This window comes from Sinocyclocheilus anshuiensis, unplaced genomic scaffold (genome assembly GCF_001515605.1).
Source record: "Sinocyclocheilus anshuiensis isolate Anshui unplaced genomic scaffold, SAMN03320099.WGS_v1.1 scaffold324, whole genome shotgun sequence".
NCBI lineage: Eukaryota > Metazoa > Chordata > Actinopteri > Cypriniformes > Cyprinidae > Sinocyclocheilus > Sinocyclocheilus anshuiensis.
The window spans coordinates 223783-238432 of NW_015554081.1; the positions used below are offsets into that span (position 1 = coordinate 223783).

Sequence of the window (14650 nt, forward strand, 5' to 3'; positions counted from 1 at the left end):
CTATCCTAACAAACCATACATCAATGGAAAGCTTATTTATTCAGCTTTCATATGATGTATAGATCTCAATTTCACAAAAGTGACCCTTATGACTGGTTTTGTGGTCCAGGGTCACATATTTTAAAATACAGAAACAAAATCATTTTAAAAAGTAAAGATTCTGAAAGCATCGAAGGAGATCCAATATTAATTTAATATAGATTTACAGTAGTAACAACAAATTATATTTTATTATATAATATGATTAATATCATGTTTTTAAATATGATGGTTTAATTCTAAACATGGTGAGGGGAACAGCAGGGGTGCTTTTTACCCCAAATACCATACTTTTACATATTCTTTCCTTATTTAAAAACTGTTGCTTTAATTGTCTTAAACAAAACAGAAAATCGTTAAGAAGACCTTTGTCTCAAAATATATGCATTAATGTTAGCGATTCTCATTTGCTACTTAAATCTACAACATTTAAAAAAAAAAACATAAAATAATAGATCAAGTAAGCACAGAATCAACTTTGCACTGCTGGATCAGCCAAAAATACATGTGCATCTTGAAAAGCGGATGTTTTGGAAAGTGCTACACTACGTTCCCTTTCGATACACTCGTACTGCGTCTTGCTAGATGCATATGGGGAAAAAAGCCTTTTTTCTCCTGAACTGAAGCCTTTTTTCATTCACGCAGTGAAACTGCATGGCCATTGTTTGCACTGCTGCGCGCGATCGCGTCAAGAATCAGACAAATTTGCACGTGCATCTTGAAAAGCGGATGTTTTGGAAAGTGCTACGCCACATTTTTGTGCCATCTAGTGGTTTAGATGAAAATAATATCAACAGCGCCTTTAGCCCCGTTGTACCCTACATGTTTTTGGAAGGAAAATGTTTATACCTTGAGAGGGAACTGCTGTGTGACTTCTGGTAAATACGGCACGCCTGCTTTGGTCTTATGAAGTGCCACAACCAGAAAGTACTCAAACAACTTCCGCTCGTGCAGTTCCATCAAGTCTCGCTCCAGAGTGCGATATCGACCGGTTTGCCTCAACATAGACTGGACCGACACTAATCTCTGACTGTGAGCTAAAACAGAAGAGGAAGAGGAAGAATAAACATAAAAAGAATGATGTTTTTCCCCACAGAATTAAAAGTACATTAAAGCAATAGTTCACCCAAAATTTTAAATTTGCTGAAAATGTACTCATCCTCAGGTCATCCAAGATGTAGATGAGTTTGTTTCTTCATCAGATTTGGAGAAATGTAGCAGTACATCACTTGCTCACCAATGGATGCTCTGTAGTGAATGGGTGCCGTCAGAATGAGAGTCCAAACAGCTGATAAAAACATCACAATAATCCACAAGTAATCCACACCACTCCAGTCCATCAGTTAATGTCTTGAGAAGTGGAAACCTGCATGTTTGTAAGAAACAAATCCATCATTAAGGTGTTTTTAACTTCAAACCATCACTTTCAGCTAAAATTCAAGTCCTCCATCAATAATACTGATTTCTTAAGTGAAAAAGTCATCTCATCTTGAATCAGGAGAGAAATATGCTCAGATCAAGCACAGTTTACAAGCAAAAACAGTTCAAAACAGCTCTAAACAAATATGTGGGAGGATTTGATGTGAGAGACAACAGGAGATGGACTTTTTCACTGGAGGAAGCGTTATTATGGATAGAGGACTCCTATTTTGGCCAGAAGCAACAATTTAAATTTAAAACACCTTAATGATGGATTTGTTTCTTACAAACACAGATTTTCACTTCTCAGGATGTTAACTGATGGACTGGAGTGGTGTGGATTACTTGTGGATTATTGTGATGTTTTTATCAGCTGTTTGGACTCTCATTCTGACGGCACCCATTCACTGCAGAGCATCCATTGCTGAGACAGAGATGCAATGCTACATTTCTCCAAATCTGATGAAGAAACAAACTCATCTACATCTACTGGATGGCCTGAGGGTGAACACACTGTGAGTGCATTTTCAGCTAATTTTCATTTTTGGTTGAACTACTCCTTTAATGTAAACTTGAAATTCTTAATTGACATGAAGACATAGGTCTGTAGGACCTCATACCTTTTAGTTTCTCCTCTGTGTCACTTTCAGACTCGCTGTTTTCATCCGTCACTATACCAGAGAAGAGAGAGAGGTCAAAGGTCACTAGAAAATCAGTATGCAGGTATTCGCAGAGACACATTTCATGCTTGGATGCACATGTGTATCCTATAACGTAACATAATTCTATCATCTCTGGAAAAATGGGTCAAACACAACTGACCCAAAACTGTAAACGTGTCCATAAAGCTAAGTGGACGCACATGTGGCTGGGGCCCGGACTGTCCCACAATGCAATGCATGTGGATTAGGCTGTAACTCTCTAGGTGCAACAAATACAGTCATCACACTATTATTCAAAGGTCAGGCAATGCACACAAACTATAATTCTTACAATTCGATATAAAAACATAAATAATTTTTTAAAATAATAAATAATAAAGAATAAAATAAAAATAAATAAATAAAAAAGAATAAAGAAAGACTAAAAAATACATAAATAAAAAAATTACATAAAATATAAAAAATTTAAACATAGTAAACAAAATAAATTTGTGTTCAATAAAAAAAGACAGAAACAAAGGGAGAAAGAAAAAAAGAAAAAAAAAGTATAAAACAGTATATCTGGGTTGCGCAATGAAAAGGATCACAAATTAATTAACAGAATATAATATATATAGATAAATAAAAAAAAAATAAAAAAAAATAAAATATATATATATATAGTTATACACATATATATAAGTCAATTAAATGAAAAAGAAAATGACAAGGGTGAGCAAACTGAATGCACTATTCCTTTAAACAGGAAAAAGTAGGTCTAAATTTAGCTAACATATAATGTTGCCCTCACAAACCTCTTCCTGAACTGGATTCGGTTGACTGCGAGACCCTTTTCATCTTCTTCTTTCCCCTACGGGCCTCAAAGATGCCGTTGATTTTCTGCACCATCTGTTGAAAAAGAAAACAGTCATGGCTGTTGCTTTATCAGAGACAGGCCTTCTAAGTCTTTCTCAAAGGAGTTCTGAAGGAAATTACTTTTTCCTCCATTTTTCAGATTATTCTTAGGTGTCTCAACCGCCTGTCACATTTTTCTTGTATTTTTATTAGCAGTGGAAGGATGTCGAAGGGCCAGCATCTCAGTCAGCGGCGGACCAGAACCATAAATCACTGATAAGTTAAGGATTACACTGACTGGGCCCCTTTTTGGACGGTACCTTTGGAATTTTCCGCCGCCGTCGGTTGTAAGGATCCCCCGACAGGCACGGGGTGTCATCCGGGCTGCTGGGTGTTGATGGAGGGCTGACCCGCGACGGGGACGCAATGCCGCCATCTCTGCCGGTCTTTCGCAGTTCCAATAGCTTGAAACTACGTCGCTCTGAATTCTGCCTGAAGAAACCAGGCTTGGAGGAGAGCTGTCAATGAAAAAATGGAATTCAGAGTCAATTGCTAATTTGATTTATCAGGCTATGTTGTCATCAAGACTTTCTATCTTCTATGGGATACAAAAGCAGATGTTTTGCAGAATGTACTAGCTGCTCTTTTCAATATGGAAGCCTGTTTCCTTCACTGAATAAAAAATGTAAAAAAGGTAATTGCGACTTTTTATCTCACAATTCTGACTTTTTTTTTCTCGCAATTGTGAGTTCAGATCTCGCAATTTGGACTTTTTTTCTCAGAATTGTTTGATATAAAGTCAGTATTGTGGGATATAAACTCGCAGTTCTTACATTTTTTCTCAGAATTGCATTGTATAAACTTGAAATTGTGAGTTATAAAGTCAGAATTGCGAGATATAAACTCGCAAATCTGAGAAAAAAACAGAATTTTGTATTTTATATCAGTTATATCTCGCGATTCTGACTTTATAACTCGCAGTTGCGTGTTTAGATCACGCAATTCTGACTTTATATCAAGCAATTCTGACTTCTAACTCGATTCTAACTCGCAATTGCGAGAAAAAAAGTCGCAATTACCTTTTTTTATTTGATTATTTTCATTTATAAAGGCTTATTCACACCAAGAACGATATATAGTTATAATGATAACTATATTAGCATTCACATCAACGCACGATAATGTTGTTTATTATAAGTGTGCATTACAGCTTTGTCATCTGCCGCTTTAAATGCACAAGCTCTTTAAAGCAGTATGGATTCTGACTGCCTTGTCAATGTTTTTATCATCCAAAATCTAAGAAAAAAATCTTTCTGAAACTGATTCCAATTATATCATTCCTCTGTGTTGTTATCGTTATAGTTGTGGACTTCAGACTTCATTATTCACATAGAATTTAAATGATATGTAGTTATCGTCCTTGGTGTAAACAGGCCTTAAGTACAGGTGCTTGACATATTGAAATTTTGGGATAAAAAAAAAGCTCTAAATGTCAGTACTGAATGCTGGTATGTATGGAGAACTCACTCTAGAGTGGAAACAATTAATCATGAATGCAGTATGAATACCTTGGATGGGGTGTCAGGAATGGGAGAGGAAGGGGAAGAAGAAACGGGATACTTGCTCCCAAGACAGCGACTTTCCAACTCTATGTCTTCATATGGGTTCTCCTTCGATGGAGGGTCTTAGGGAGGGAAAATACATACAAGATTATTAGCGGTGCTTGCTTAGCCATTCTTCAAAACCCTAATAATAGATATTGATTGATTATTAATTTTCTCGTTAAGGAGAGATGATTTATACCTGGCGGACATTAAAACAAGTAAAAAAAAAATCTCTGATTTACATAAAAAATGGGTCTTAAACCAGTGATTAAAAACCAACTTAGGACAATAAGAAGCCCCCTAGCTACTACTCAGAACACCCTAGCAACCACTGTCAAGACTAACTTTAGGTTGGCTTGAGAAGGCGTAGCCTGAAAGTTTGAAAGGATTGTAAAAGCTTGAAGTTTGTAAGTTTAGATAGATTAGAAAGATGTTAATAGCTTGTTGCTAGCATGATTTAGCACATTGCTAACATGATTTAACAAGTCATTAGCATGTTTTTAACATGATTAGCATGTTGTTAACGTTTTTAGCACAATTAGCATGTTGCGAGCATGTTTCTAGCATGATTACCATGTTGTCAGCACATTGCTAATCGGTTTAAGCATTATGCTAGCATGATTAGCATGCTGTTAGCATGTTGATAGCATGTTTTAAACATGATTAACATGTTGCTAGTATGTTGGTAGCATGATTAATGTCTTGTTAACATGTTTTTAACATGATTAGCATGTTGCTCGCATGTAGATGATTAGCATGTTGATAGCATGTTTTAGCAAGATTAGCATGTTTTGCTAATCATGTTTCATGCTTACAACATGATTAGCATGTTGTTAACATGTTTCTAACATGATTAGCATGCTGCTAGCATGTTTTTAACATGATTCACATGTTACTAGCATGTTGTTAGCATGATTAGCATGTTGATAGCATGTTTCTAGTTAGGCTAGTTGCTAGGCTTGGCTAGATAGATAGATAGATAGATAGATAGATAGATAGATAGATAGATAGATAGATAGATAGATAGATAGATAGATAGATCCAATCAGTTCGAAAAGATTTCGGAATACGAAAGAAAGCGGATTTCAGTAATTTGGCTTTCTCAAGCCAACTTAAAAAGTCCATTTACAAAGTTGCTGTTTCCTAACAAACAAAACAGTTTAGATTTCAATCAAATAAAAAAAAACATTTTATTTTTTATCCATAATGGCAAGTCATAAATCAGGTTTGTTGACAGTCAGTGGTGTTAGCTAACATGGGCATATTTTTGTTAATTTCCCCTTGTCAACACTGCCTGATTTAGTCCTGCTTTTCTGCGAAGAGATTTCGAACTGACGTCATGTGTTTGCTTGCTTTTGTATTCTTTTCCAGATGTTTGAACGTTTGCCAGGGAATCCATGCAAACCTCATTAGCTGCGTGTGGCATCACCAGTGGTGCTAACAAGAAGACAAACTCCTAGCGAAATCTGTCTTGGTTTGTGTGAAGAACGAATGAGCCAGAGAGAAAGAGATGGGGATGAGAAAAATTTTTGAGCAGAAGAAGGGTGTTTTTTTTACAGATGCAGAAAGCCTCTGTCATGTCGATTCATCCACCAGATGCGTCTGGTGGGAAGACAGTTTATGATGTTGGGACATCCAGTTCTAGAACATAAGAGAACGTATGCTATGCTCCACGTTCAAAGCCATTAAAATAACTGCTACTGGCCAGAGAAATGCAAGATCAATAGTAAACCTTCCATTATTGGAAAGTGCTATTATATAATTAGACACAACATTAATCATTACAAGAAAGAAGGGCGATTGCACAGACAAATTTACCTTGGTCTGGCTAGTAAGACTAGAGATTTATATAATCACAGATGATCAAAGTTCAGAAAATGATCAAAAGCTATACTTTCCAGATTTGTGGTTCTCCATCTTTTTGGGTTATGATTACCAAAAAAAAGGTTACAAGTCTGATAGGATTGTAGAGGGCAGGGAAAGAGCTATGCTAATTAAGATGCTAATAAAACGCTATTAAACTAACCAAACATAGTTAGGACAACAAAACACACTGGCTTTGGAAAGTCAAGAAAAAGGCCTCCCAAATCTTTTGTTGTTGATGTCAAGGCCCTGCGTCCAATCAATCTCTATTTTTCCTAGGCACGGATAAGACCACACATTACGTTGTGGAGAAGAGTAATGTGGGGTAACCCAAACATAGAGGACCACTGGTGAGGTTGAGCAAAGGAACACCAATGTTTGTAATGGCATTGTCTCAATTTGGTCCTTATTAAAGTTTCAAGCTCCTAGGCTTCTGGGTAATTGCTCTGTCAGGTTACCTGGTACCATTGTGGTGCAATGCGTTGTGTTACCTAGGATATCCTCATAGACATTCTCCTCTGATAAAGTGCGAGTGAGGCCTAGCTTAGATAGCTCATAGAGATCTGCTCGACAACCTTCTGCTGTCAACTGTAGAAGATCTTCAAACTCGTAGGACTTCCTGCAGGTTCAACAAATACAAATAAAACTTCATTAAGAGAATGAGAAAGATCAAGAAGGAACCAATTAAGTCCACAGGAAATTGAAGAACTGAAGGTCCACTGGAACAACAAGACTTAAATGATTGGATTTTGGCATAATCTTGGATTAAAAACAGACCCCCTCAACCCCCAGGCCTCAAGATTAAGATTGCGTCACAATACCGAAAGTTAAAAACGTTTTTTCATAGATGGACTAGACTGATAAATGCTACCATTAAAACAGCATCCCCATAAAGACTGAGGACGGTAATCTTTAGGAGTCTTGGTTTCAAAAGATTTATTAGTGTGACATAAAAATCAGACAGCAGGCTACTAAATTTGTGAGTTTTTTCAGCCCACGTGCCGTTTTTCCAGCTAGCATGTCTACGTATGAAATGGTCGCACTACAAACAGCAATATGAGATGAGGAATTATGGGTTTTTAAATCTTGACAAATTCACTGTATGGATCTATTAAGCTTCCAAAGCAATACATCAAAAACCATGAAAGGTGGATTGAAGAAAGGCGCTACTGATGATTAATTGAACAGTCTTAAAATTAGCCCTCACATTAGGCTGAGATAGTATAAGGAGTAGACAAGCTACTTGAAAAAAACATTGCCTGGTCTTTATGCACATGATTGATTTAACTTTGAGCTAAAGAAGCTAAATTTATGATACAATTTTAGTCGGACTGTATTGGTGACTTGGCCAACACTTTTGGAGTATTTAGTCATTCCATTTCAAATAGACAGGAGTTGCACAAGTTGTGCAAGATTGGAAGTAGACGCCCAGAGACAACACTAAGATGGCCACCAAGTAGATTGGCTTGCATACTAAAAGGACTTTGATATTAGTTAGATACACAAGTGAGGTACAAATGCACCAGACGCAATCCAATCCTTCAGCGCATTCTTAAAGTGACACTGGCAACAAATATCAGCCTTCTTACCTGTTATTAGTGTCTCGAGCTCGTCCGGATGGTCTTCTACAGATCCCTTGTGGTGGAGGACAGGATGGAAGGGGTGGGGGAGGTATGGAAGGTAAAGGGGGGAGATTTCGTTTACCCTTGACGAAACAGTGGTTGGCCGCAGGGTTGTTTTTCTGCGTATGGTGTTGAAAGGTTCTTTGGGGTTTTGGCAAAGGGTTAATGGAAGGAGCTCCAGGTTCACTGTAGACGTTCTCGGAGTCCCGACTTCGAATTCGGCTACTGGATCTCACAACATCCAGAGTCCCAAAGATTGGCTCCGCGGGCCTCTTTTCTGCTTCTTCCTGCTCCTCTTTGGAAGCTGGGCAGAAATAATTGCCTGGCATAGACAAGGACGATTTGGAAGGAGTCTCCTTCATCGCTTGCTCAAGTTTTTTAATGTGCGTCAACACCAACTTTTTGTCCTGACCAGTTTCTGTTGTTTTCCCCAATGGGGCGTTGTCCAAAATCCATTCCTTTTCCTTCACAGGTCCCTCAGAAGTGTGCGAAGGTTCTCCGAACTTACTCCCGTTCTCTTTGCCACAGTTCTGTCTCTCCCAGTTGGAAAGTCGCTTACTGTCTTTCCTTTGTACTTCCTGTTGTACCTTCTTCTTTCCTACTTCAGTCTCCTTCAGTCCCACTGTTTGGGTGTTTGACCCGGTGGTCTCTGTTTTACCTTCCCATCGGGATATCTTGTCCCGAATGCTGGCAGTGCTTTTAAGTCCTAAGGGAGTCTCGGGGGATTTGCTGCAACCACCCAGACCATTTTCAATGGGCCGAGGATTGGAGGGACTCTTTTGGGCGAGCATGATGGTGTCTCCTGGGCTTCGGTTGATGTTGCTCAGAGACGAGAGACTGTCCCCGACCCCACACAGGTCTGGCCGCTGAAGCACCACAGATTGGGCCTGGTCAAGCTTCAATCCGCAGCAGTGGAGCCTGAAGAGACCACAGGAAAATGCTAAAGACATCAAGAGTATCTGACAGTCATTAAGTGATTAGATAGCAATTATAGAGTCCGTGCATTTAAAGGTCACGTTTCAAAGCATCATTCATTCAAAATTACATTTTCGGAACATTACCAATTACCAAAATCTCTCGCAACCACCAAATTATATGCAAACCAGTCTACTTATTTAGACAGTATTCAGCATGAACCAAAAGTGTTCAAAGTTTCCACTTTGGTATTAATTGCGTTGTCTAAACTTTTAATGGTACAATGAATTAAAATGAGTTTTTAAAATGAAAAAAAAAGTTCAAATGAGATGCAGATGGACATGCAGTCAGTGTGTCTTCTTTCCTCTGTGGACAGAAAACACAAGCCTTTCACTACACAAATGAATCACCATCAGTGCATTTAATTGAAGGTTATGGTTTTGCCTCAAGTCCATCTGAAAACAAAACTCCTCTTTAAACGTTTGACCAAACAAGCTTCCACCAGTAGGGCAAAGTTTAAGGGACAGTCGTGCATCTTTCTCTTTCTTTAACTGGCTCATAAACACATTCTTGGATTCCATCCAATGACACTGCGCCAACAAACAAACAGAGGAAATGTGAATCTACAAACTTTGTGTGCATGCTAAACTTCACAGAATTTCAGAGGAGAATATCTTGTCTAGTATGCCTCCAAACAGTGATTGCTCTTTTCAAATACAAAGTGTTGGCTCTCTGGCTAATGTATCTCGTTTCATGAAGCTCAAGGCAGCCAAGAGGATAAAGTAGGTCAAGGTCCAAAACCCCAAAGAAAAGAAGCAAGAGAAAGAGGGAAAAGGGAGAGACGGGGGTGAGACTAGAAAGAGGAAAATAAAGGAGTGTGTAGGACAAAATATGTGATTGTCTCTTTCAGGAATAGGCCTGCTCAAACTCTTGGATAGTACATCATCCATCATCACCCAGGATAGAAGCCAAAGTCTCCTCATCAAGATGATCTAACAGGGTTGGGGATGGGGACATTGTAAGCCCGAGGAAATAGCATTTGATGATAGCAAAGTTTTCTCTACTTTGACCATGTTTGCTCAGGATCTGGCTGAAGATACTCACTTTACCGACAAGGCTTCATTAAAATGAGCTCACTCATTTCGCCCATTTTTCTGCAGGTTTTAAAGCTTGTACTAACACACTGGCATTCCAAACCACCATGGGTTGGCAGTGCCAAAGGAGTTTAATTAGCTCTCAGTAAAAATAACTTTCACAGTTAGGCTTGTCCCAAAATCACCCTTAATATCCCACCTGGGGATGTTTATAAAGTCTATCAGTGTTAACGTTACCGGACATGTGGCACAGTCTGTTTGCTGGGAAACTTCTTAAGCATGGACCAAAAGTTCTTATGAACTTACAATAACATCTAGAGTAGACTATTAATTTAGCAGACACTTTTATTCAAAGCAACTTACATATAGAAACACTACAAGTCATCCTAAGGAAACAGTATAGAAATTCCTGGAATACCATCTATATTAGACCTATATTAGGTAATAACACCTATAGTAGGACATACACCTTGTCAGTTGTTGAAAGACTAGAAATTACTGTGTAAAACAACAAATTAGCAGGAAATTGAAGGAGACTCAGTCACTTAGTTGTACATACCCGTTTGCTGATTGGTAGATGCAGTCCTCTGTGTTTGTACAGAGCAGCAGTGCTCTCCCGCCAGTCATGGTGCTAGCAGACGGCATCCTACACACACAAACAGACATAAATATACGTTTTTTGGACAATTATTGTGGTTATATCATGGTTTAATGGATATATGGTATGGTTTTACCATGCACATATTATGCTATCTGAATATGGCATTCATTAAACGCCATAGTAAATATCAAAGCAGCATGGTATTAGCATCTGATACCTTTCACATTCCATGTGGTTACGAAATGTTGTACATTTACAACAGGCAGTAGTGCTCTCCCGCCAGTCATGGTTCTAGCAGACGGCATCCTACACACACAAACAGACATAAATATACGTTTTTTGGACAATTATTGTGGTTATATCATGGTTTAATGGATATATGGTATGGTTTTACCATGCACATATTATGCTATCTGAATATGGCATTCATTAAACGCCATAGTAAATATCAAAGCAGCATGGTATTAGCATCTGATACCTTTCACATTCCATGTGGTTACGAAATGTTGTACATTTACAACAGTCATCCATTTATCAAACAGCAAAATCCTCATGATACAGGAGTGGACTCAGTGAATGGAGGCTGAATGACTCACAACCCAAATACAAAAGACTATAGTCAGAGAGTTACACCAGACTGGTTACTGAAGTTACAAAAAATATATATACATCTGAAGCAAACAGTCCTTATTTTGCTTAATTTAAGAAATCATCACTATTACTGTTGCTCAGTTTAGTGATCTGAACTAATTGGAGAATGTTAAGCGTGTAACGTGTCCTGCACTATTTGACATAAATGACCCCTCAAAATACTACAAGTTCAAAATATCAAAAGAAGGAGACCAAACAGACAAGAACAATGGGAAAAAACAAGGATTCTTGACTTGATGTGACCTGTGACCTCTTATTTCTCTGCTCTGTGTTTTAAAGGAGCCAGTAATTATCAACCACCCAATAAAGAACTTGCTAAGCAGTCAGGTCGGTTTTCAAGGGATCTGGACCCTCGCCACAGGTGTTACCACTTAACCAGCGCATTTGGAGAGGATTGTCAAGCGTGTACGTGTGCGTCTGTTCTTTTTGTTCTGCCAAACAGAAGTATGACAATGTCCATGGGACACAAGCGGGGGTGCGACGTAAACGAACCCCATCTGTTTCCATGTTCGGCGAGTGCCATTCCACATGTGCAAGAGCTCAACGATTAACCCACATTCCCAGCATTCTGCCACCACTGGAGCCGGCCGTAAAAACCTTCCTCTCTAGCTCAGATGACGTAAAGGTTACCAAATTGTGCTATTTCAAGACTTCCACGTTGCCTCGCGTCGGCGATTAGGCCTCTGGTGTGTCGTTGGGCACTAGTGGTACTCAATGTGCTGATCTATCTGTGGGCGAGTATTCCTTGGCATCATCGCCTGTTTTTCTGAGCGTCGGCCAAGAGCAATAATGAGAGCGTTGTTGTGCTGTGGAGTTTCACACTTTGGTGTGGTGAGCCCTCTTATTTTGATTAGCAATTAATGTAAACCATCCAAAACTGCTGGTACTAAACTGCAGAAGACCTGACTGCCAGATAAAATAAAATAAAATAATTTACATTCAATTATATTTACTACTAATACATAATTTAATATTACTAGTACTCTGATAGATAGCCTACCTTAAGCTTTTATCTATAAAACAAAGTATTACCATGGCACATGTCTAAATTTCCCACATAATTTAGAATAACTGAATGAAATTGTAAATTAAATAAAAACAAATAAATAAACTACTACAAATTTAAATTGTTATGTAAACGTTTATGTAAATTATAATTATTCTTATTAAAACAAAATAATTTAAATTGAATTATTTAAATTAAAACTTTTATCATGTAATGTTATTATCATGTAAAATTATTCCCAAACAAGATTCTAGATCTATTCATCAGTCCATCTATCTTTGTTTTGTTTCTATCTTTCTTTATTCTTTAGTTTGCTCTCTTTTTCTCCTTCTCGGCTGACCTGCAATCCTAAATGATTTTCAGCTGTCTGTCTGTGTGTGTGTGTGTGTGTGTGTGTGTGTGTGTGTGTGTCGCATGTTTGCGGAGCAACATCAGCATTGCCCTGTCCTCCCTCCCCCTCTCTTTCTCTTTCTGAATATGCAAAGAGAGAGAAATGAAAGTGAAGAGCCAAAGTTTGAGCATGGCATAAAATGTAGAGCAATAATCTAAATAGCACTTAAGTGTTAAATAGCACTTAAACATCATGTTACATCGGTATGAACTAGCTATATGATTTGAATAGATTCATACATAGTGTTAAGAGTTTGTTCAGATCACTGGCCTTAAGTATGAGCAAACAGAACCTTAGTAAACGCCACTAACAACCAACTCATCCTGACAGCCACAAACAGTAAATCTCGTAGTAGCTGTGTTTACAACCATAACTTTAGGGTCTTTTCAGGGTCTTTGTTCTCTTCACTATTGTTAAACGTGACCTCTGTGAGATAAAGCGTGACATGAAGAAAGTGAGCCATCTGTTCCGACCAATAAAAAACTCCATATGACCCGAAGGACCTTTACCTGTCCCGCCCCCTGACCTGATGCCCATCAGCTGATTGGATGACAAGAAGATCATTGTTCTGAACAGAAAGAGGATTGGATCAAACTAGAGGAGACACATGGAAGATTCCTGAAGCCCCAAGATTCCTTAATGCACTTAGATTCTTAGTATACAATGCTATTAGGAGATCTTATGAGTGAAGGATGGTGCCCCGAACAGCAGGGGCCGTATGTATAAAGCTGCTCAAAGTAAAAGTTTAGTCTTAAGTGTGTCAAAATTCTAAGAATGACGTAATTTTACTCTTATTCCTAGACTTGAGAATAAGAGTGATTCATAAAGGTTCCTACGTGTTAAAAGAGGTCTCAGCTCCTAAATTATTTAAGAGAGCTGGAGAGGTCTCCTAACCTAGTTAGGAGTAATAAGATGGCAGAAAAGAGGAGACGACAAACGCTTTCCAGCGAAAATATATTGGACTTATATGATAATATGGAGTTGATAAAACGATACAAACTTAATTGTAAAGATTAAAAAGTCTTTTTTGATAAAAACTTTAACTGATAAAGTAAAAAATTTAATAACCTCTTCCACTCAACAAGTCAATGCTCTAACAGCAGACATGAAAGTAGTAATTAATTTTTTTTGGCTGGAAAATTGGAAAAATGCAGCAATGCACCGGTGATGACACAGTTTTCAATTGAAAGTAGTTAAAACTGGTCACTTAATGTTGCTAGATAACCTCATAGAGGTGAGTTCACTGATCTATATTTATATTTATGTAGATCAGTGAACTCGCCTTTATGACGTCATGGGAGAGTCTCGGAATGTAGATAACGTTTGTCCAAGAAATTGTTGCTAGGCCTTTGAAAAAAGTCTCTAAAGGGATGTGGTAGTCACTAAATAGTGACAAAATCACTAAATTGGCAACATTGGCACACTGACTACAACATACGTTATTTACATTTCATTGGTCCTCTTGTTTTTGCATGTGTTCATAATTTCTTTGTATGATAGCATGGCCAAAAATTATGACCGCAAAATTTGGCTTGTTTCATTGCATTATTATCACAAATAAAACAACTGACTAAGCAACTATGCAATATGCTTACAAAATCTTGCACATTTTTTTTTAAATTAAGGATGAAAATATGTCAAATTTCCTAGGCCGGACATCACTTTTGGCCACTACTATATGGCAGTTTATTAAATTTTCAACTGACCGCCAAACCATACTGCAAAAACAACTTTTGTGAGGATTGTGGGCTTTCCTGGAGTTACTGGAGCCGTTGATGGAACTCATGTTCACATCATTGCTCTAACTGTAAATGAGGAGACATACCATTAAACAAAGCATTAGTAATAATTTGTGATAATTTTGCACAATGCAAAGCATTTAAAAATACATTTAAATGAAAATATTTTAGTCTTAATTAAATGATTTTATTGTAGTTACATTAAATGAT

The 14650-nt window shown here is 37.9% G+C and overlaps 1 protein-coding gene across 1 annotated transcript in view; it reads right to left on the reverse strand.

The window, feature by feature from the left end:
* LOC107669049 (DENN domain-containing protein 2A-like) overlaps positions 1-14650 on the reverse strand; it is a 36992-nt gene that overhangs the window by 20850 nt on the left and 1492 nt on the right. Inside the window, exons 2-9 of the mRNA XM_016461148.1 lie at positions 10612-10698; positions 8011-8961; positions 6913-7040; positions 4523-4638; positions 3275-3472; positions 2915-3008; positions 2079-2129; positions 889-1076 (exon numbers count right to left, since the gene is read on the reverse strand). Coding sequence (XP_016316634.1) covers positions 889-1076; positions 2079-2129; positions 2915-3008; positions 3275-3472; positions 4523-4638; positions 6913-7040; positions 8011-8961; positions 10612-10697 — 1812 coding nt within the window. The 5' untranslated portion in view covers position 10698. The remainder of the gene's footprint in view (positions 1-888; positions 1077-2078; positions 2130-2914; positions 3009-3274; positions 3473-4522; positions 4639-6912; positions 7041-8010; positions 8962-10611; positions 10699-14650) is intronic.